At 48.8% G+C, this 23658-nt stretch overlaps 1 protein-coding gene across 1 annotated transcript in view; it reads left to right on the forward strand.

The window, feature by feature from the left end:
• Window positions 1-23312, forward strand: part of LOC116479441 (ultra-long-chain fatty acid omega-hydroxylase) — a 44309-nt gene extending 20997 nt beyond the window's left edge. The window contains exons 4-14 of the mRNA XM_032171543.2: window positions 478-622; window positions 8102-8155; window positions 8276-8403; window positions 8613-8734; window positions 11191-11458; window positions 15005-15071; window positions 15184-15313; window positions 19065-19198; window positions 20095-20159; window positions 21628-21710; window positions 22248-23312. Of these exons, the coding sequence (XP_032027434.1) occupies window positions 478-622; window positions 8102-8155; window positions 8276-8403; window positions 8613-8734; window positions 11191-11458; window positions 15005-15071; window positions 15184-15313; window positions 19065-19198; window positions 20095-20159; window positions 21628-21710; window positions 22248-22425 (1374 nt within the window). The 3' untranslated portion in view covers window positions 22426-23312. The remainder of the gene's footprint in view (window positions 1-477; window positions 623-8101; window positions 8156-8275; window positions 8404-8612; window positions 8735-11190; window positions 11459-15004; window positions 15072-15183; window positions 15314-19064; window positions 19199-20094; window positions 20160-21627; window positions 21711-22247) is intronic.
• Window positions 23313-23658: the final 346 nt, after the last annotated feature.

Below are 23658 nucleotides of genomic sequence, written 5' to 3' on the forward strand. Positions count from 1 at the left end.
GATTCTCCTGTCTCAGTCTCCTGAGTAGCTGGGATTACAGGCGCCCACCACCAAGCCCAGTTAATTTTTGTATTTTTAGTAGAGACGGTGTTTCACCATGTTGTCCAGCCTGGTCTCGAACTCCTGACCTCAGGTGATCTGCCCGCCTTGGCCTCACGAAGTGCTGGGATTACAGATGTGAGCCACTACACTTGGCTACTGTTTTTAGCTATTGAACATCAGCCATGGGTCAGGCCCATGCTGGGGCTCTTGCTTTGTTATTTCATGAATCCTTTCTACTGCCCTCAGAGGGAGAGTTGATTCTTCTCCATTTTTTCAGATGAGGAAATGGAGGCCCAGGGAGGTGCAGCCAACTGCCTAAAATCATCATGTAGCACTATTGGGCTTGTTTTGAGACTACAGGAGGTGGCAGGAGGAAGGCAGTGGGGGAAGCTGGGGCTGGGTACCTCCTCATTGCTCCTCCCTTACCTCTTGCAGTACCTTCCAAATGAGGTGGGCCTTCAAGATGAGAAGAAGGTACTGGACAGCATGCACCATGTACTCTTGGTATGGATGGGACCTGTCCTGCCACTGTTGGTTCTGGTGCACCCTGATTACATCAAGCCCCTTTTGGGAGCCTCAGGTACGTGGGCTGGGCCTCCGAGCTATGGTTGAGTCCTCAACTCCCAGAGCCTATCTGAGATTCTAGGCAGGTGGGATATCCAGAGGAAGGGTCATTTGAATAGGGCTTTGAAGTATGAATAAGAGTTTGCCAAAGCAAGAATGGCAATCCAGATTGTGAGAACAGTATGGGCAAAGATGTGACAATGACTAAGAGTTCCAGAAACTTCGAGGGAATGCCCATCCATCTGGCAGTCAGAGCCAAGCACGTTTGGATAGGCAGTTGTTCTCTATGGTTTTGTTAAGTAAGTGTTACTCAATCCCTGGCCATGGCACGCCCATCATTTGGTTCTGACATTCCATTATGGCCAGGACTCTTGGTGACTCAGCCTGCAGCCTGCTGTCATCACTTGGGCTGACTCTGACTGGCAAGGAGGGAGATGTGGAAGAATTGCTTCTTCCTCGTGCAGTCCACACCTATCCCAAGATGTGAGACTCCCAAGTGTGCTTGGCAAGCTCTTGCTCAGCCTTCAACACCCAGCTCCAATGGTCGCCTCCTCCAGGAATCTTTCCCTGCCTTCCCAGTCAGACCTATTCTCAGTCCTAACACTTTGGACCTGGGTGTGTCTGTGTCCAGCTCTATCTTCCTCATGAGCGGGACTCTGGGTCCTCAGTGTGGCCTTGTGTACCTGGTATATTAGTCAGTTCTCACGCTGCTATGAGGGACTACCGTAGACTGGGTAATTTATAAAGGAAAGAGGTTTAATTGACTCACAGTTCTGCAGGGCTTGGGAGGCCTCAGGAAACTTACAATCATGGCGGAAGGGGAAGCAAACACGTCCTTCTTCACATGGCAGCAGGAAGGAGAAGTGCCAAGTAAAAGGGGGAAATTCATCAAATCTCGTGAGAACTCATTCACTATCATGGGAACAGCAGCATGGGGATAACCGCCGCCAAGATTCAATTACCGCCCACCGGATCCCTCCCATGACACATGGGGATTATCGGAATTATAATTCAAAATGAAATTTAGATGGGACACAGCCAAACCATATTACCTGGGCACCTCCAGAGGTATCAGGGGACATCTGAGAGAACTCACTCTCAAATGAACCAATGAGCTCCAGTAGGTCAGGCATGGTGGTTCACATCTGTAATCCCAACACTTTGGGAGGCTGAGGCAGGAGGGTTGCTTGAGGCCAGGAGTTTGAGACTAGCCTGGGCAACATAGCAAGACCCTGTCTCTCGAAAAAAATAAATAATTACCCAGTGGCAGTGATGTGCACCTGTCGTCTCGGCTACTTGGGTGGCTGAGATGGGAGGATCACTTGAGCCCAGGAGTTTAAGACCAGCCTGGGTAATCTAGCAAGACCCCATCTGTACAAAAGCATTTAAAAATATTAGCTGGGTGTGGTGGTGCATGCCTGTAGTCCCAGCTACTCAGGAGGCTGAGGTGAGAGGATTGCTTGAACCCAGCAGTTGGAGGCTGCAGTGAGCTCTGATTGCACCACTGCTGTACTCCAGCCTGGGTGACAGAGCAAGATTTAGTCCCTTAAAAATAAAAAAAAGTGGGAGATTCCAGGAATTTTAGGATCTCTGTCCCAGCTTTGCCTCTACAAACACGCATCTGGGGACCATCTCCAGGGCTGCCACCCAGGAGCTGTGAAAGAAGCTGCCATCTTCCCCTTCCGCAGCTATTCCCTCTCAATGCCTTGTTGTCTCCCGTTATTACACTTGTGAAGGGATGACGATCTCCATTGAACTAAGGGGAAAACCTAGACCTTGGGAGGGAGAAGTGACTCTTCTGAGGGATGAATACCAACTTGTGGGAAGAGACCTGGGCCAGGACTGAGGTGGGTTGGCTTCAAATTCTGGCCTTGGCACCTGCTTGCTGTGAGACCCCAGCCATTTATCTAGCCTCTCTGGATCTCAGGTTTTGATCTGTAAAATGGGTGCAGTTGTGAAGCCTGAATAATATAATGTGGATAAGAGGCCACGTGCAGTGGCTCATGCCTGCAGTCTCAGCACTTTGGGAAGCCATGGCAGGAGGATCACTTGAGCCCAGGAATTCAAGACTAGCCTGGGCAACAGAGCAAGACCCTCCCTATCTTTACAAAAAATTTAAAAAATTAGCCAGGTGTGGTGGTGCGTGCCTGTAGTCCCAGCTACTTAGGAGGCTGAGGTAAGAGGATTGCTTGAGCCCAAGAGGTTGAGGCTGCAGTGAGCTATGATTGTGCCATTGCATCCAGCATAGGCAACAGAGTGAGATTCTGTCTCTAAAAAAATAAAAAAAAAATAATATGGATAGATATTAGTAAGGGTTCTCTTCTGCCTTTTTAATATACGTTTTTCTTTCTCTTTTCCTCCTTCCCTTTCTTCTTCCTCCCTCTTCTCCTCCTCCTTCTGTTTCTCTCTCTACTGCTCCTCTTTCCCCTTCCTCCCTTCTCTTCTTCTTCCTCTCCTCCTCCTTCTACTTCTTTCTTCTTCTCCTTCTTCTCCTTCTCTTCCTTCTCCTTCTCCTCCCACCCATCCCCCCCTCCTCCTCCTTCTTCTTCTTCCTCTTCTTTTTAGACAGAGTCTCACTCTGTCACCCAGGCTGGAGTGCAGTGGCATGATCTCAGCTCACTGCAACCTCTGCCTCCTGAGTTTAAGTGGTTCTCCTGTCTCAGCCTCCCGAGTAGCTGAGACTACGAGTGTGCACCACCACACCTGGCTAATTTTTGTATTTTTTTTTTTTTTAGTAGAGACGGGGCTTCACCATATTGGCCAGGCTGGTCTTGAACTCTGGAACTTAAGTGATCCTCCCGCCTCTGCCTCTCAAAGTGCTGGGATTACAGGCGTGAGCTACAGCGCCTGGCCTCTCCTTTTTCTTTCTCCTTCCTCCTCCCTCCTCCTCCCCCTCAGAGCATCAGTTTCCTGAGCACCATCCTGCCTGGTTCTGAGACTCCAAACAGACCAAGGAGTAGTGCCCCAGCAGGGGCTGGCATGTAGTAGATGCTTAAGCCTCTTGCCCTCCCCTCATCCAGTGGAGGGAGGGGATGTTCTGCGTACCCCGCCAGAGAAGCCAGATAGGGAACTCCAGGATGGAAAAAAGGGTGGGGCTGTGGGTCAGCCTGGAGTGAGGCCTCTTGGCCCCAGGGTGCCCCCACGTGGAATTACACAGATCAGGCTCCAGTCACAGACTCCACCCTGGATCAGGACCTCCTGGTGCCACACCTGGGAGTAGCTTGCTGTTCTGAGCTTGGAGCTACACAGCCCTTGAGCCCGGAGGAGGGCCCAGCTCCTGTTGGAGCTTCAGTTTCCCCATCATCTTATGCGCCTTTGGACTAGGAAATTTTAATGAGAAAGTAGGTAACCATGCCTTATAGAGAACGTGATGATATATAGACATATAATTGTAGCTTGCTTTTATATCATCTTTTTAAAATGGAGGTGAAATTCATGTAACATATAATTAATCATTTACAAGTGAACAATCAGTGGTGTTTAGTTTATTCACCATGTTGGGCAACCACCAGTATTCTCCAGCTTCAAAATTTTTAGTCACCCCATAAAAAACTCTGTACCCATTGAGTAATCACTTCCCATTTCCCTCCTCCTCCCATCCCCTGGTAACCTCGAATCTGCTTTCTGTCTCTATGGATTTGCCTATTCTGGGTACATTATAGACAGAGAACCACATAAAACGTGATCTTTTTGTGTCTGTTTTCTTTTACTCAGCATAATGTTTTTGAAGTTCATTCACGTTGTAGTAGGAATCAGTTTCATTCTTTTTTTTTTTTTTTTTTTTTTTGAGACAGGGTCTTACCCTGTCACCCAGAGGCTGGAGTGCAGTGGTGTAGCCATAACTCATTACAGCCTTGAAATCCTGGGCTCAAGTGATTCTCCTCCTGCCTCAGCCTCCTGAGTAGCTGGAACTGCAGGCACGCGCCACCATGCCCAGCTAATTTTTATTTTTATTTTTATAGAGATGGGGTCTTGCTATGTTGTCCAGGTTGGTCATTAGGGCTGAATTCATTTCACTGTATGGATTTTTTTTTGTTGTTTATCCATTCACCTTTTGGCTGTTGTGAATCACGCTACTATGAACATATGTGTTCAAGTTTTGGGGTGGACATATGTTTTCATTTCTCTCTTGGGTAGATACCTAGGAGTAGGATTGCCGAGTCATATGGAATTCTGTACTTAACTTTTTAAGGAGCCACCTTGCTGTTCTCCACAGAGGGTGTACATTAATTTTCTACTAACAGGAAACCCAACTATTTATCTCACAAGTTCTTGATGCCAATAAATAATCATTTTAACCATAGTAATAAAAATAGCCAACAGTTGGTCAATTATTCATTTACCTACGCGCGTATTTAATGAGCATCTACCATGTGCCAGGAACACAAGAGCTTTTGAGTCTTATAGGGATGCCATGAGGCAAGATTGTTCTATTTTCTCCTTTGGCAGTGGTAACATGTCCAGGCTTACATATCTAGTTAGTGGCAGGGCTGGGATTTGAACCCAGACCTGGCTGGCCCAGAACCCAAGCTCTCAAACATAGTGATATGCAGCTTTCTGAGCATGAGTTTCTCCATGCTGGCACCACGTGGGGGTATTTCGTACACCGTCTCATCCATGGTAGGCATTACCATCTCTCCCTCTTTTTTTTTTCTTTTTAAAAAACATTTTTGTAGAGGCAGAGTCTTGCTGTGTTGCTCAGGCTGGTCTTGAACTTCTGGGCTCAAGTGATCCTCCTGCCTCTGCCTCCCAAAGTGCTGGGATTGCAGGTGTGAATCATTGCACCTGGCCTACCATCTCCTTTTTGCTAGAGGGGAAAACTGGTGAGGAACGTGGACACAGACTTTCCTGGCATTGTGGTCAGAGTTGGAGTGGAAAAGGAACCTGAGGATGAGAGAGCAATGGTTCAGCTGAGAAGGGGGTTTGGAGAAGGCTTCCTGGAGTAGGTGTCAGTGAAGCTGGGCCTTGAAGGATGCCTAGGAGTTTGCCAGAGAAGGAGTCCCAGATGGAGGGTCCTGCCAGTGCCATGATGCAGATGTGTGAAAATTGTAGGGAATTCAGGTGACTTAGGGTGGCTGGAGTGAAGGTGATGTGTTGGGGGGAATAGGAAATGAGACTGACAGTTAAGCAGGAACTGGACAGCAAAGTGAATGAACTTGTACTTTACCCTGAGAGTGATAGGGAGCCATGGGAAGTATTTGAACAAGACAGCTATTGACCAGATCTGAGTGTCAGAAAGATCCCCGTAGAGCCTATCTTGGAGTCCAGAGTGCAGAGAGGAGAGGAGTGACTAGACTCCTGCTTTCCTCTTCAATGCTGCCTCCCCCAGGAAGCCTGCCCTGACTTCCAACAGCCCTTTTTCTGAGCCTTCCTTAGCACCTAGCACACTTTCTACCTTCTTGGTAATTGCATGGTGTGCCTCTGCTTCCCTTTCCTGCCCCACTCAGGAGCTCCTCCAGGGAGGGCATAGAGCTGAGCCATCTGTGGGTCCCCAGCATCACCCAGCTTGGGTTGGGCACAGAAAGGCAGCAGAAGAGGTGTGATGAATCGGAGGATGAGTGGGCCGATGATTGTGTATGCAATTGGCCAATTCCTAGGGAGTGTGTCTGTGTAGGTGGCTGAGTCACATTCAGGTAAAAGTGATATCACTTGAATTTCAGATACTTCCTTCCTGGGCCTCTGCCCCTTCAGCCCCAAATCTGTTCAGTATATAGAAGGAGGATCCATCCATCCATCCACTCATTCATTCATTCATTCATTCATTCATTCATCCACTCATCCAACCATCCACCATCCACCCATCCATCCATTCATCCATCCATCCACCCACCCACCATCTATCCATCTGCTATTCATCCATCCACTTATTCATCCATCCATGTACTCATCTGTCCCTCTACTCATCCATCCATCCATTTATTCTTTCATTCATCCATCCTTGGATTGACTTATTTATTCATTTAATAAAAATTTATTTAGCACGATATATCAGTAATCAACATGAACCCTCCTTTTAGGGGGCTTGTAACTAAGTGGATACAATCCAGAGTGACTGCGGGTCAGGGGTGGGGAGAAGCATTCAAATTCTCATACAGGATGAGGGAAGAGTGTTTGGGGCAGAGAGAACAGCTGGTGGAAAGTCTCAGAGAAGAGAGAGCACGTGGTCTTTTTAAGGAGCTGAGAAAAGTTCTGTGGTGTGGCTGGGCATGGTGGCTTATGCCTGTAATCCCAGCACTTTGGGAGGCTGAACTTGAAGGATCACTTGAGCTAAGGAGTTCAAGACCAGCCTGGGCAATATGGCGATACCCTGTCTATACACAACATTAAAAAATTAGCCAGGTATGCTGGCGTATGCCTGTAGTCCCAGCTACTCGGGAGGCTGAGATGGGAGGATCGCTTGAATCCAGGAATTGGAGACAGCAGTGAGCTATGATCTCACCACACACCCCAGCCTGGGTGACAGAGCAAGACCCCATCTTAAAAAAAAAAAAGTTACGTGGTGTTAGTTCTGTGATGTTGAATGGGGGGTGGAAGACAGAGGTGTCTTGAGAGAGATTTGGACAAAGGCAAATCATTCAGGGCTTTGCAAATGGGCTGGTGTGTGAGGGTGACAGGTGTGTGAGCAGGAAGGGACATGGCCAGATCTGATAGTCAGATGAGAGTCTCCTGGGGCCATTCATGAGGGACACACTGGAGAGGGTGAGGCTGGAGGCTGGGAGCACAGGAGGTGTGATTCAGATGGCCTGAGCTGGCAGAAAAAAAGGGGGGAGGATTAGGGGAAGACTCAGGTGAAGAAGGCCATTCTGGATAGACGGCTCAACCTGGTCAAAGGTTCAGAGGTGATCCACAGCATGCGATGAGAATAGGGTTATCTGGTGTATGTTGAAGGATGAGGTGGCGGGACAGGCATACAGGGGCCAGATGGAATTGGGTTTCAATGCCAGGCTGAGCCTGAACTTTTTACAAGTGCAATGGGGAGCCATGGGAGGTGTTTGAGCAGGGGAGGCTCATGTTCAGATCAGTGTTTTATAAGGATTTTTATCGGGTAGGTGTGGAGGATGGACTGGGTGAATACAGTGGGAGGTCAGACCCCATTGAGGAGGCCAAAGGAAGTCATAAACAAAGGTCAAGGTTTAGAACTCTGTTTTGAGGCCAGGCACGATGGCTCGTGCTTATAATCCCAGCACTTTGAGAGGCTGAGGTGGGTGGATCACTTGAGGTTAGGAGTTTGAGACCAGCCTGGCCAACATGGTGAAACCCTGTCTCTACTAGAAATACAAATAAATTAGCCGGGCACGATGGCGAGCACCTGTAATCCTAGCTACTCAGGAGGCTGAGGCAGGAGAACTGCTTGAACCTGGGAGGCGGAGGTTGCAGTGAGTGGAGATCGCACCACTGCACTCCAGCCTGGGTGACAGAGCAAGACTCCGTAAGAAAAAAAAAAAAAAAAAAAGAACTCTGTTTTGAGTCATCATTGTCCCTTTGCCCTCCACAGCTGCCATCGCCCCCAAGGATGACCTCTTTTATGGCTTCCTAAAACCTTGGCTAGGTGAGTGCCCAGTGGGTAGGCTGGGGCTGGGGCTTTAGAGAAGAGAGGGAAGAGCATGGGGTTCCTTGGAGGGTTTCAGAGTAACAGGAGAGGTCCCTAACCTCAGTCTTCTGGGCCCAGGGGATGGGCTGCTGCTCAGCAAAGGTGACAAGTGGAGCCGGCACCGTCGCCTGCTGACACCCGCCTTCCACTTTGACATCCTGAAGCCTTACATGAAGATCTTCAACCAGTGCACTGACATTATGCATGTGAGTCCTAAGGCTTTGTGGGAAGAGGGTGTCCTGGGAGTGAGGCTGGTCCAGGCTCCAACTCATGCGTGGGCAAGCCATGTGATGTCAGGAGGCCTCACTGACTTTATCTATAAAATGAGCTTGTAGTGAAAACGCAGTCGGGTCCTTGTTAGGCTGACTCCCTCTCTGTGGTTTCCATGCACATTCACCATGTATCTCTTTTCCAGGCTAAATGGCGGCATCTGGCAGAGGGCTCAGTGGTCTCCCTTGATATGTTTGAGCATATCAGCCTCATGACCCTGGACAGTCTTCAGAAATGTGTCTTCAGCTACAACAGCAACTGCCAAGAGTGAGTGTGACCCTTCTTGGGAAGATGGAGCCAGCTGCTCTAGGGGCAAGATGGTGGCAGGAGAAAGGGAACTCCCAGGCTTTAGACAACTCTGGCCTGTGGGAGCTCTGCCACGGATGGGCCATATGGTTCCAGGAAACTGACCATCTCTCTGAGCTTCACTTTTTTTTAATAAAAAAAATGGGCATCATAATTCCTTCCCCATAGTCGTTGTGTGAGAATTAAATGAGATAATGTGAATCAACGGCTTGGTATAAAGTAGGCGCTTAGTAAATGTTAGTATTTTTTCATTCCACTATGAAGAGTGTGTGGTCTTTGGACAGTGTCCTCCCCACTTTCTGAGGCTCAGTTTCCTTGTTTGTAAAAAAATGATGACAATCTCTTACTTTCTGAGAGATGCTTTAAGGATAAAATGATGTAGCACTGCCCTGGCACATAGCTGATGCTCAGAGAATATTTGTTGAGTAAATGAATCAAATAACCAATGCCTTGCTTCATTAATTCATTCATTCATCAAATATTCATTGTGCATCTACTATGTGCTTGGCACCATGATATTGCTGCTGAGGACAGGGTGGGGAACAACAGACAGTCACAGTTCTGTGAAGTTTGTAGTCTAAGTGGGGACATAAGGAATAAGGGAGATAATTAATGCAAAGCTTGCAACACATAGTAGGTCCTCAGTAACAAGCTAATGACTTCGTTACTCTAGGCATTATAGGGGCACGTTCCAGTTGGATAAGGCAGAGATTGTCTTAGAAATTAAATAATTAATTCATCCAAGAAATATTTACTGAGTGCCTAGTAAGTGCCAGCCCTGAACTAGGTGCTGGGAACACCATATTCAACGAGAAAGACAAGATGTTGCTTTTCTAGAACTTCCATTTTAGTGGGAAGACAGGCAGTAACCATGAACAAGTAAATAAACAAGAAAACGACAGACTGCAATAAGTGCATGAAAACAAGCCCACTTTAGGACTGAGGACAGCTCCCTTCAAGCCTGCTTCACCTGTTAGTTTTTAAAAAATAATAGCTTTGTTGAGACACAATTCACATACTATACAATTTACTCATTTAAAGAATACACCTGAATTGCTTTTAGTATATTCAGAGTTGTGCAACCATTACTATAATCGATTTTGGAATATTTTCATCAATCCTCCCCTTACTCCAAGAAACTTCATACATTTTAGCAACCCGTGCCCTTCCCTTTCTCCTTCAGGTCTAGGCAATCACTAATCTATTTTCTATCTCTATAGATTTGCCTGTTATGGATATTTCACACAGATGGAATCATACAGACTTTTGTGTCTGGCTTGTTTCACCCAGCATAATGTTTTAAAGGCTCATCCATATTGTAGCATGTATCGGTTATGTATTTCTTTTCATTGATGAATAATATTTCATTTACCACATAATACCACATTTTGTTTATCCAGTCACCCATCAATGGATATTGTTTCCACTTTTTGACTATCATGAATAATGCTGCTATTAACATTCATGCACAAAGTTTTGTGTGAACATACATTTTTAATTCTCTTGGCTATATATCTAGGAGCAGAATTGCTGGGTCATATGGTTATTCCATTTTAAACGTTTTGAGGAACTGCTAAACTTTATTTCAGTGGGTTTCAACACGGTACAAAGTGGTTGTACCATTTTGCTCTCCCAACCAGTGATGTATGAGAGCTCCAGTTTTTCCACATACTCACTAACACACGCTTTTTGTTGCTGTTGTTGTTTTGTTTGCTTTTTAGAGACAGGATATTGCTCTGTTGCTCAGGCTGGGGTGCAGCCCAATACTTGCTATTATAAGTTTTGATTTTAGTCACCTTAGTGGGATGAAGTAGTATCTCATTGTGGTTTTGATTTGCATTTCTCTGGTGACCAGTGCTGTTAAGTATCTTTTCACATTCTCATTGGAAATTTCTGTCTTCTTTGGAGAAATGCCTATTCATATCCATTGCCCATTTTAAAATAAGTTTTAAGAATTCTCTATTTATTTTAGGTACCAATCCCTTACCAGATATACAGTTTGCAAATATTTTCTCCCATGCTGAGGAGTGTAACCATTTAGTTTTAGTGATGCTACAATTACTATCCCTATGTTGAAAGTCTTTATCCCTCTTTGGGCCTGTTCAAAAATATACCTGAGACTGGGTGTGGTGGCTCAGGCCTGTAACCCAGCACTTTGGGAGGCCAAGGCTGGGGGATCACTTGAGCTCATGAGTTCAAGGCTGCAGTGAGCTATGATTGTGCCACTCTACTGCAGCCTAGGTGACAGAGCAAGACACTATCTAAAAAAATAAATAAATGAAATTTAAAAATAGGGTTAATATAGGGCTTCTCTTTGTTATCTATTCAACGGGGAGAGGAGGCTTATCTTAGCCAAGACATGGCTGTGCTGTGCTAGGGGAAGGGGCTATACTCATGGATCCCCTTCTCCTTGGCAGGAAGATGAGTGATTATATCTCCGCTATCATTGAACTGAGCGCTCTGTCTGTCCGGCGCCAGTATCGCTTGCACCACTACCTCGACTTCATTTACTACCGCTCGGCGGATGGGCGGAGGTTCCGGCAGGCCTGTGACATGGTGCACCACTTCACCACTGAAGTCATCCAGGAACGGCGGCGGGCACTGCGTCAGCAGGGGGCCGAGGCCTGGCTTAAGACCAAGCAGGGGAAGACCTTGGACTTCATTGATGTGCTGCTCCTGGCCAGGGTGAGGCTGGGCCCTGGAGGGTGGAGCCCTGCCCAGGATGGCCTCCCCAGGAATTGCATGTAAAATGATAAATGTTAAAACTCCATTAGGCGTGGTGGCTCACACGTATAATCCCAGCACTTTGGAAGGCCAAGGTGGGAGGATCACTTGAGCCCTGGAATTGGAGATCAGCCTGGGCAACACAGGGAGACCCTGTCTCTACGAAAAACAAATAAGTTGGGTATGGTGCCACATGCCTATGGTCCCAGCTACTTGGGAGGCTGAAGCAGGAGTCTGGCTTGAGCCCAGGAGTTGGAAGCTGCAGTGAGCTATGATGGTGCCACTGCACTCCAGCCTGGGCAACAGAAGCGAGACTCTGTCTCAAAACAAAACAAAACAACACACATGCTCAAAACAAAAAGAAATTCACATGGGTCTGGGATGGGGTCAGAACATGTAAGACTCACTGGGTAAGTTTTCTTGGGCTGCTATTACAAAGTACCACAAACTAAATGGCTTAAACATCAGCCATTTATTCTCTCACAGTTCTGGAAGCTAGAAGTCCAAGATCAAGGTATCTGCACGGCTGGTTTCTTCTAAGACCCCTGAAGGATGAATCTGTTCCAGGCCCTGCTCCCTGGCTTGCAGAAGGCTGTCTTCTCCCTATGTCTGCGCATCATCTTCCCTCTCTGCCTGTCTCTGTCTTTATCTCTTTGTATAAGGATTAGGACCCTGCCCTAATGAGTTCATTTTGTCTTGATTACTTCTGCAAAGACCTCTCTCCAAACATGGTCATAGCCTGAGGTATTGGAAGTTAGGACTTATGGATTCTAGCAGAGGGGGGGTGGGCAGGGAACCATTCAGCTCATCACAATTGCAAAAATGAAATACATAACCTTGGGCTGGGCGTGGTGGCTCACACCTGTAATCCCAGCACTCTGGGAGGCCAAGGCAGGTGGATCACCTGAGGTCAGGAATTCAAGACCAGCCTGACCAACATGGAGAAACCCATCTCTACTAAAAATACAAAATTAGCCGGGCGTGGTGGCACGCACCTGTAATCCCAGCTACTCGGGAAGTTGAGGCAAAAGAATCACTTGAACCTGGGAGGCAGAGGTTGCAGTGAGCTGAGATCATGCCATTGCACTCAAGTGAAACTCCATCTCAAAAAAAAAAAAAAAAAAGAAATACATGACCTTGAAGAGATGAGACACTTGTATGGTCACTCATTGGTGTGTCTGTGGACCTTTTGGGTTCTGGATTCAAATAGTCCTGGATTCCAGCCCTGGCTCTGTCACTTAGTGGATGTTTGACCTTAGTCATATGACTCTTCTTCCCGAGCCTCAGTTTCTCCATTTATACCACGGTGATCATAAAACCTGATCACAAGGTTGTCAGGCATCCAGTGGGATGCTTGGTGTTAGAGGCTGCTCAAGAAATATGAACTCCCTTCTTCTCCTCACTGTTGACTTTCTGTCCCTCTTTACATCTTTCTTTTCTTTTTCCTTGCTTTTTAAAAATTTAATTTAAAGTTCCAGGATAAGCCGGGCGCAGTGGCTCATGCCTATAATCCCTATAATCCCAGCACTTTGGGAAGCTGAGGTGGGAGGATCACCTGAGGTCAGGAGTTCAAGACCAGCCTGGCCAACATGTTGAAACACCGTCTCTACTAAAAATAGAAAAAAAAAAATTAGCCGGGCGTGGTGGCATGCACCTGTAATCCCAGCTCCTCTGGAGGCTGAGGCAGTAGAATCGCTTGAACCCGGGAGGCAGAGGTTGTAGTGAGCCAAGATTGTGCCACTGCACTCCAATCTGGCAACGAGAGAAACTCCGTCTCAAAAAAATTTTTTTTAATTAAATTAAAAGTTCAAGGATACATGTGTAGGGCGTGCAGGTTTGTTACATAGGTTAACATGTGCCATGATGGTTTGCTGCACCTATCAACTCATCACCCAGGTATTAAGCCCTGCATGCATTTGCTATTTATCCTGACATTCTCTCTCCTCCTGCCACCCTGATAGGCCCCAAGTGTGTGTTGTTTCCCTCCCTATGTCCATGTGTTTTCATTGTTCAGCTTCCACTTATAAGTGGGAACATGTGGTGTTTGGTTTTCTGTTCTTGCCTTAGATTGCTAAGGATGATGGCCTCCAGCTCCATTCAGGTCCCTGCAAAGGACATAATCTTGTTACTTTTTATGGCTGCATAATATTCCATGGTATATATGTACCACATTTTCTTTATCCAGTCTTTCATTGATGGGCATTTGGGTTGATGCCATGTCTTTGTTATTGTGAATAGTGCTGCAATGAACATACATGTGCATGTATCATTTTTTTTTGAGACGGAGTCTTGCTGTGTCACCCAGGCTGGAGTGCAGTGGCGCGATCTCGGCTCACTGCAAGCTCCGCCTCCCGGGTTCACGCCATTCTCCTGCCTCAGCCTCTCCGAGTAGCTGGGACTACAGGCGCCCGCCACCATGCCCGGCTAATTGTTTTTGCATTTTTGGTAGAGACGGGGTTTCACCGTGGTCTCGATCTCCTGACCTTGTGATCCGCCCGCCTCGGCCTCCCAAAGTGCTGGGATTACAAGCATGAGCCACCGCGCCCGGCCTACGTGTGCATGTATCTTTAAAATAGAATAATTTATATTCCTTTGGTTATATACCCGGTAACGGGATTGCTGGGCCAAGTGGTATTTCTGGTTCTAGGTCTTTGAGGAATTGCCACAATGTCTTCCACAATGGTTGAACTAATTTACATTCCCATCAACCATGTAAAAGCGTTCCTGTTTCTCCACAACCTCACCAGCATCTCTCACTCAGGGTCTTGCTCTGTCACACAGGCTGGAGTGCAGTGATGCAGTCATGGTTCACTGCAGCCTTGATCTCCTGGGCTTAATCCTCCTGCCTCAGCTTCGCCAGTAGCTGGGACTACAGGCATGCATCACCACACCTGGCTAATTATTTTTTTTGTAGAAATGGGGTCTTACCATGTTGCCCAGGCTGGTCTTGAACTCCTAGGCTCAAGTGATCCTCCCACCCTTAGCCGCCCAAAGTGTTGGGCTTACAGGTGTGAGCCACCATGGTGGGCACTTTCCATCTTTATTAGACAAGTTGCATACTTCCATCTTCCTGGAATAGTTCCCCCCACAGCTTGCCTTAAGAGAGAGAGGGGAGCCAGGCATGGTAGCTCACGCCTGTAATCCCAGCACTTTGGGAGGATGAGGCAGGTAGATCACTTGAGGCCAGGAGTTCGAGACTGGCCTGGCCAATATGGCAAAACTCCATCTCTACTAAAAATACAAAAACTAGCTGGGAGTGGTGGCATGTGCCTGTAATCCCAGCTATTCAGGAGGCTGAGGCACGAGAATCACTTGAACCTGAGAGTCGGAGGCTGCAGTTAGCTGAGATTGTGCCACTGCACTCCAGCCTAGGTGATAGAGCGAGACTCCATCTCAGAAAAAAAAAAAAAGAAAGATGGGGCGGGGGAGATATCTGAGTTTTGAGGAGCCCCTAGGATGTAGAGGGTGGGATGAAGTGGGCTGAGCACTCTCTACTGCCCATTCCAGGATGAAGATGGAAAGGAACTGTCAGACGAGGATATCCGAGCTGAGGCAGACACCTTCATGTTTGAGGGTGAGGATGTGGGGTGAGGCTGGAGGAGGGCAGGAAGGGGCATCATTGTCGGTAGATAGCATCTCTGCTTTCTTCAGGCAGCCTCCATTCAGATACCCTCATCTGCCTGCAGGTCACGACACAACATCCAGTGGGATCTCTTGGATGCTGTTCAATTTGGCAAAGTATCCGGAATACCAGGAGAAATGCCGGGAAGAGATTCAGGAAGTCATGAAAGGCCGGGAGCTGGAGGAGTTGGAGTGGTGAGTGTGGGGTCAGGGGAATGGAGGGGGCAGGCTGAGGCCAGAGCCTTGGGTGTAAGCCTCTGCTCTCCCACTTACTGATTGTGTGACCTCAGACAAGCCACTTTAGCTTCCTGAATTGCAATTTCTTCAACTACAAAATGGGGGTGGTGATAGTGCCTATGCCCGCCTCATAATGCAGAAGTTCTCAAAGTGTCCTAGTCAGCAATTATTGCAATAACGTGGCATAACGAACAGCTCCCAAACTTAGTGGTTTACAGCAAGCATTTCTTGCTTTTGTATGCACACATTTCTTGCCCTTGTCTGCTCGTTACTCTAATTGCTGCTCGACTTGGCTGAGTGGAGTGGAGTTGCTTCAAACTAAGAGCTGGGTTCAGATCTGCTTCATATACTCCCTTTCTGTTCTCTTTGGACCAGAGGCTACCCTGGGTTGTGTTCTTCTCAAGGCAGATTCCAGAAGCACAAAAAGCCATGAAATTTAAAAGCTTTGCTTGGGCCGGGTGGGGTGGCTCATTCCTGTAATCCCAGCACTTTGGGAGGCCGAGGTGGGTGGATCACCTGAGGTCAGGAGTTTGAGATCAACCTGGCCAACATGGTGAAACCCCATCTCTACTAAAAATACAAGAATTAGCCAGGCATGGTGGTGGGCGCCTGTAATCCCCCCTACTCGGGAGGCTGAGACAGGAGAATCACTTGAACCTGGGAGGCGGAGGTTGCAGTGAGCTGAGATTGCACCACTGCACTCCAGCCTGGGCTACAAGAGTGAAACTCTGTCTCAAAAAAAAAAAAAAAAAAAGATAAAATAAGTGAATAAATAAAATTAGAAAAACAAAAGCTCTGCTTGCACTAGAGGATTGCATTGGCTAAAACAAGTCACGTGACCAAGCCCAGCATGAATGGGGCAAGACATATACTCCACTCACCTGAGCAGAAGGCACTGAAGAATCATATGACAAAGGGTACAGGTATATAATTCTAATTCAGGGAGGAAGTGGAGAATCAGAACACATAATCCAGTCTCTACCAGATTCACGCTATGTAGAGCTGATTCTGGGAGATGAAGAGAAAACACAGGATTCGGCTGGGTGTGGTGGCTCACGCCTGTAATCCCAGCACTTCGGGAGGCCGAGAGGGGCGGATTGCTTGAGCTGAGGCGTTTGAGACCAGCCTGCGCAACATGATGAAACCCTGTCTCTACAAAAAAAATACAAAAATTAGCTGGGTGGGGTGGCACGTGCCTGTAGTCCCAGCTACTTGGGAGGCTGAGGTGGGAAGATTGCTTGAACCCAGGTGGTGGAGGCTGTGGTGAGTCAAGATTATGCCACTGCACTCCAGTATGGGTGACAGAGTGAGACCCTGTCTCAAAAAAAAAAAAAAAAAAAAAAGAAAAGGAAAACAGCCACAACATTAAATAACATCAACTTACACAGTGAGGAGGTTCCTTTCGGTTCTATTTCAACCTTTTGCCTTATGGCCTCAGGGGGACATGCTCAGTGGGGTGCTACTGTGTCCTGAACACTTTGCTAATCTTCCTTTTTAACCAATGGAGAAGATGTCTCAGGTTGAGAGAGTTGGGCGGGAGTTGGTGTATAGCCACAATTTAGTAACACACTACTGCTTTCACAGAGGTGTTTGTATGGATGAATACCTTTATGCCAGGGATGCTGTTTGCCCTTTATAGCAACATGAAGTTTGCTTTTTTTAAGAAACAGGCTGGAGTGCAGTGGCATAATCACAGCTCACTGCAGCCTCAAACTCCTGGGCTCAGGCAATCTTCCTGCCTCAGCCTCCTGAGTAGGTGGGACTATAGGAGTGTGCCACCACAACTGGCTAATTTTTAACATTTTTTTAAGAGATGGGGACTCGCTGTGTTGCCCTGGCTGGTCTCAAATCCCTGAGCACAAGTGATCCTCTTACTTTGGCCTCCCAAAGTGCTGGGATTATAGGTGTGAGCCACTGTGCCCAGCCATAAAGTTTCTTTGAAAGAGAACCTGGGCCAGGTGCGGTGGCTCATGCCTGTAATCCCAGCACTTTGGGAGGCTGAGGCGAGTGGATCACTTGAGGCCAGAAATTCAAGACCAACCGGGGCAACACGGTGAAACCCCGTCTCTACTAAAAATACAAAAATTAGCTGGGCGTATTGGTGTGTGCCTGTAATCCCAGCTGCTTGAGAGGCTGAGGCGTGAGAATTGCCTGAACCTGGGAGGCGGAGGTTGCAGTGAGCCAAGATCGCGCCACTGCACTCCAGCCTGGATGAAACAGCAAGACTCCATCAAAAAAGAAAGAGAACCTGTTAATTTAAAGAAACTAATCTAATCTAGAACATGAACCAAGAGTTATCATTAGCCCAATTTTGGGCCCTAAAGTCCAAAGGAAAAAATATTAAGTAAATAATATTATAAGGAGATAATGCACTTTTCTTTTCTTTTTTCTTTTTTTCTTTCTTTTTTTTTTTTGAGATAGGCTCTCATACTGTGGCCCAGGCTAGAGTACAGTGGCATGATCATAGCTCACTACAGCATCCTGAGTAGCTGGGACCACAGGTGTGTGCCATCATGCCCAGCTAATTTTTTAACTTTTGGTAGAGATGGGGTCTCTCTTTGTTGCCCAGGCTGGTCACGAACTCCTGGGCTCAAGTTATCCACCTGCTTCAGCCTCCCAAAGTGCTGGGATTACAGGTATGAGCCACCATGCCTGGCCTGCACCAGTTTTTATTTTTTAAAGCAAGAGTCTCACTCTGTCGCCCAGGCTAGAGTGTAGTGGTGCAATCTCATCTCACTGCAACCTCCACCTTCCGGGTTCAAGCAATTCTCTTGCCTCGGCCTCCCAAGTAGCTGAGACTACACGTGCACGCCACCACACCCAGCTAATTTTTGTGTTTTTTAGTAAAGATGGGGTTTTGCTATGTTGGCCAGACTGACCTTGAACTCTTGACCTCAGACGATCGCCCACCTCAGCCTCCGCAAGTGCTGGGATTACAGGCGAGAGTCACCGCACCTGTCCTGCCGCAGTTTTTAAAGTACAGAAATGGACCATATAAACCGGCATATTGCTGTTGCCCTGAGTCCACTTGGCTGTCCTGGCACCTCGCCTAGGTGCCCCTGGACCTCCACCTAATTCATCAATTAAAGGCTTAATGCTGGGCCCACCAGAAGGCCCAGTGCTAGTGCTGTTCTGAGCAGTCAGTGCTCAGATACTTTGCATCCTAAGTATTAGTACTGGCCGGGCACTGTGGCTCACTCTTGTAATCCCAGCACTTTGGGAGGCCAAGGTGGGTGGATCGCCTGAGGTCAGGAGTTTGAGACCAGCCTGGCCAACGTGCAGAAACCCCATCTCTACTAAAAATACAAAAATTAGCCGGGTGTGGTTGCGCATGCCTGTAATCCCAGTTATTCGGGAGGCTGAGGCAAGAGAATTGCTTGAACCTGCGAGGCTGAGGTTGCAGTGACCCGAGATGCGCCACAACATTCTAGCCGGGCAACAAGAGCAAAACTCGGTCTTAAAAAAAAAAAAAAAAAGAAAGAAAGAAAAAGGAAAAGAAAAAAAACAAAAAATACTAAGTATTAGTACTACTCACCTGTGCATGAGACAACTGTAAATGGCAGAAGTTGGGGCAAGCCTAAAATCCTGGACTGGTTTCCTGCCCAGCTGCCCCTGAGAGTGTGTGTGTGTGTGTGTGTGTGTGTGTGTGTGTTTCAGGGAGGTGGTGTCGTGGTGGCTCGGCCTCTAGTTATATCTCCATTCTCCCCAGGGACGATCTGACTCAGCTGCCCTTCACAACTATGTGCATTAAGGAGAGCCTGCGCCAGTACCCACCTGTCACTCTTGTCTCTCGCCAATGCACGGAGGACATCAAGCTCCCAGATGGGCGCATCATCCCCAAAGGTGCCTGCCATGTTCCCCCTGCTGCTGGTGCACTGCCTCCAATGATGTGGCTGCTCTATTGTCCACAGGGGCCTGGTCATGCCTGCCCCAGGTGCACTATCCCTGCAGATGGGGTAGCTCTCTGTGTGCCTGTTGCTTCTGGGGTGTTGGAGGAAACCCAGTTGTGTGTGCAGGGAGATAGAGCCGGGTGAGTCCAGGTGGAAAGGAAGGAGGCAGTGTCGCAGGGATGGGCCTGTGAGGGTGCAGTTGGGGAGGGTCAGTTTCATTCAGTTGCCAGTTACTCCCTGGAGACCAAGCCCTGTCTTGGTTGATACTAGGAACCATGGCTCAGGTTTTGAGTATTGCCCATTCTGGGGGAGATACAGCAGGGGGCAGACATTCCCAGGCATATGGAATCAGGAATGGTCTAAAGGGAGAGACAGGGGCTGGAGTAGCTCAAATATGGAGAGGAATGCAGGGAGGGCTGCCTGGAGGAGGGAATGTGGGAGGTGAGGCTTGGAGTGTGGAAGTGAAAGAGTGAGCATGTTTATGGAGTAGAGCCTCGGGATGCAGATTGTGAAAGGCCTTGAGTGCCAGGTGATGGCGCTTGAACTCAATCCTGGGGGCAGCAGGGAGCCAAGGTAGGTGTTTGAGCTGAAGAGGAGCAATGTCAGATCTGCATGTAAGAAAGATCCCTATGTGGCCAGCGTGGCAGCCAGAAAGAAGATGACAGGGTCCTCTTAGGGAAAGGTGGGAAGAGTGGATGGGGCAGCAGAATTTTTTAGAGAAGGATGGACAGAAGGTGGTGGCAGATGGCTTATGGGAACATCATGGCTCCAGGGAGACCCAAATAGGGGGATGTTTCTGGAGGAGACCCTGGCTCCCCTTGGCCCCACTGATCCCATCTTTCCCCACAGGAATCATCTGCTTGGTCAGCATCTATGGAACCCACCACAACCCCACAGTGTGGCCTGACTCCAAGGTGAGTGCCTGCCCCAGTCCTCCCTGCCCTCAGGTCCTCCCCTCCCCTGCGCCCCAGGGAGCCAGAGAGCAGGGCTGGTTGCAGGGCCTGAGTGTGCACACCCCTCCCCACTCCACATTTAGCCATTTATTCACCCACTCATTGTTAATTCATTAGGGCAGAAAATATTTATTGAGCACCTACTGTGTGCCAGAGTGTGTGCTGGGCTCTGAAAATAGAGGATGATACTGTCTTTGCCTTTACAGGGCTCACAGTGAAGTTTTGGGGAAGACAATAAACAAATAAATAAGATTTTGGGTATTGATACATGCACAAAAGAAAGAAAAACTGCGCCAGTTCCGGTTTACAGGTGCAATGGCTCACGCTTGTAATCCCAGCACTTTGAGAGGCTGAGGTGGGAGGATCACTCGGGCCCAGGAGTTTGAGACCAGCCTGGGCAACACAGCGAGACCCCTATCTCTACCAAAAAGGAAAAAGTTGGCCCAATGTGGTGGTTTATGTCTGCAATCCCAGTGCTTTGGGAGACCAAGATGGGAAGATTGTTTGAGTCCAGAAGTTCCAGCTCAGCCCAGCCTGGGCAACACAGTGAGACCCCATTTCTAAAAAAAAAAAAGTTAGCCAGCCATGGTGATGCACACCTGCAGTGCCAGCCACTCAGGAGGCTGAGGCAGGAGGATCACTTGGGCCCAGCAGTTTGAGGCTGCAATGAGCTATGGTTATTTATTTATTTATTTATTTATTTGAGACAGGGTCTTGCTCTGTTACCCAGGCTGGAGTGCGTGCAGTGGTGCGATCTTGGCTCACTGCAACCTCTACCTCCTGGGTTCAAGAGATTCTTCTGCCTCAGCTTCCAAAGTAGTTGGGATTACAGGCGTGTGCCACCAGGCCTGGCTAATTTTTTTGTATTTTTAGTAGAGATGGGGTTTCACCATGTTGGCCAGGCTGGTCTTGAACTCCTGAGTTCAGATGATTCATCTGCTTTGGCCTCCCAAAGTGCTGGGATTACAAGCATGAGCCACCGTGCCCAGCCTGCAATGAGCTATGATTGCGCTTCTGCACTCCAGCCTGAATGAGACTCTGACTCTAACAAACAAACAAAGACAGACAAACAAAAAAAAAAAAAAAAAGAAAAACAGATGGAGGGGCACTTTAGCTCGAGTAGTTATGAAAGGCCTTGCCGAGGAGATGTTTGAGCTGAGACCTTAGGGATTGAAGGATCAGGGAGAAACCTGTTCTAGGCAGAGGAAAGAGCAAGTGCAAAGGCCCTGAGGTGGAATCTTACTGGTGCGTGTGAACAAAAGAAGGAGGCAGGTGTGGCTGCATTGCAGGAAGTGCAAGGTGCAATGGAAGAGGTGGCCCTGGGGTGCTCTCCATCCATCTTTACTGACCCCCAGAGGCTCAGGGAAGGGGGCCAGGCTGGGATGTCTGGGGCAGCCCCCAGACTCATCTCCAGGCTGTTCCTCCCTAGGTGTACAACCCCTACCGCTTTGACCCGGACAACCCACAGCAGCGCTCTCCACTGGCCTATGTGCCCTTTTCTGCAGGACCCAGGTAACCCCTCTATTTCCCCCAGTCCAAGCCAGCTGTGGAGGAACAGAGGTAGGGAAAGGTCAGGAATGTACCTCTCAGGAGCAGAGATCAGATGGCACCCAGGCGTCCTTTCTGAAAACCCAGCACCCTCTCCCCAATGCGCCAGGAGGCCCCCAAATCAGACTCTGCAATAGCATCCTGGGTATTGAGCACCAACGGTGTGTCAGACCCTGAGTTCTGGGCTCCCACGCTCCCATTGGCTCTATGATGCCTTTGTCCCCGTTTTTACAGATGAAGGAACTGAGACTCAGAGGGGGTGCCATGTATCCAGGACACACAGCTAGTAAGAGGCTGCACCGGGATTCAGACACTCAACCCCAAGGTCACATTAATTGAGCGATTCGTGGGGTCTCACTTTAACCCTCACCCAGCGTGGGGTTTCACTTTAACCCTCACCCAGCCGAGGATGCTTGCTTCATTTTCGAAGGAGGCATGTGACGCCCAGGGACCAGTGCTCACACAGAAGCTGGTCCTGAGCCCTGTCCCCTCTTCCTCCAGGAATTGCATCGGACAGAGCTTCGCCATGGCCGAGTTGCGCGTGGTTGTGGCACTAACACTGCTACGTTTCCGCCTGAGCGTGGACCGAACGCGCAAAGTGCGGCGGAAGCCGGAGCTCATCCTGCGCACGGAGAATGGGCTCTGGCTCAAGGTGGAGCCGCTGCCTCCGCGGGCCTGAGCGTGGGCGCGTCCCTGCGGATCCCAGGGGTCCAGGACCCGCCCAGACGGGCCAAGGCCACGCCCCCGAAGGACCAGGACTCGCCCCAAAGATCCCGAGGGCATAGGCCACTTCCCTCGAAGTTCAGGTTCAGCTCCTGGATGACCAGGCACCGCTGCTGAGCAGCCTGATGGTGCTGGCCACGCCCCTCAAGGCAAGGCTCCGCCCCTTAGGGGGTCTGATCCCGCCCCTTGAGGCTTAGGTCCCGCCCCCTGACTTCTCGCTCCTGTCCTGTTTGAGGGACCAGGGTCGGCCCTGCCCCTTTGGGCTCAGGCCCCGCCCTTCTGGATCAGGCCCCGCCCCCAGGATCCTATGGGTTGAGGTCCTCAGGCCACGCCCCTGCAGATCCAGGTCTCCAGGCCTTGCCCACTGAGCCTTCAGAGGACCTAAGACCCACCTGTGACTCAGGGCCCACCACCCCTAACCCTCCCCCAACTGGCTGAACCCCTGGCAGGCTTCCAAACTGAGGAAAGCTGGAGCCTGACGTCAGAGCTTTTAACCCGGACATCACCCACCTGAGGCCCTCAGCTCATACGGGAAGACTGCTCAGGCGTGAGGCTGGATCGTAGGGTTTGAGGCTGCTTGCTTTTGTTGTTGTTTTGTAAACTCAGACCCTTGTAAGCCCCTTCCTTCCTCCCTTGCCCAAAGATCCTTTGCTGAGTGTTCTGTTTTTGTAGAATAAAAGCAAAGGATGCAGACCTACCCCACTCCACCCCCTAGCTCAGCCAGACCCTTACACGTGGAGCCCCCAGCATGGGAACGAGGGGCTCTGAAACTGAGCGAAGCTGCGGGCTAGGAGGCTGGGAAGCCATTTGTCCTAGGACAATAAACTCAGATTTTTGGGGTCAGTTTGTGTGTTCATTTATTTCATCAACAGGTCACATATTGTTTGCTGGCACTGCTTCAGAACCACAGGCAGGCCCTGGTTTCTGCCTTCTCAGGGGGTGGGGGACAGATGTTGAACAAATAATTCCACACGTAAAGGTTTATTTACAACCCAGGACAGGTGCTCCAAAGGAGAGGCCCTAGGTGCTGGATGAATATAGCAGAGGGATGGGGATGGGTCAGGGAGAGCTTCTCCATTGCTGGAGTGGAAGTTGAGTGGGTGGCAAGGGGAGGGAAGAGTATTCCAGGCAGAAGGAAAAACATCTGAAAATGCCCTGAGCTAAGGGAGAGCAGAGTGTGTTTGAGGAA

This window comes from Hylobates moloch, unplaced genomic scaffold (assembly GCF_009828535.3).
Source record: "Hylobates moloch isolate HMO894 unplaced genomic scaffold, HMol_V3 SCAFFOLD_12, whole genome shotgun sequence".
Taxonomy (NCBI): Eukaryota; Metazoa; Chordata; class Mammalia; order Primates; family Hylobatidae; genus Hylobates; species Hylobates moloch.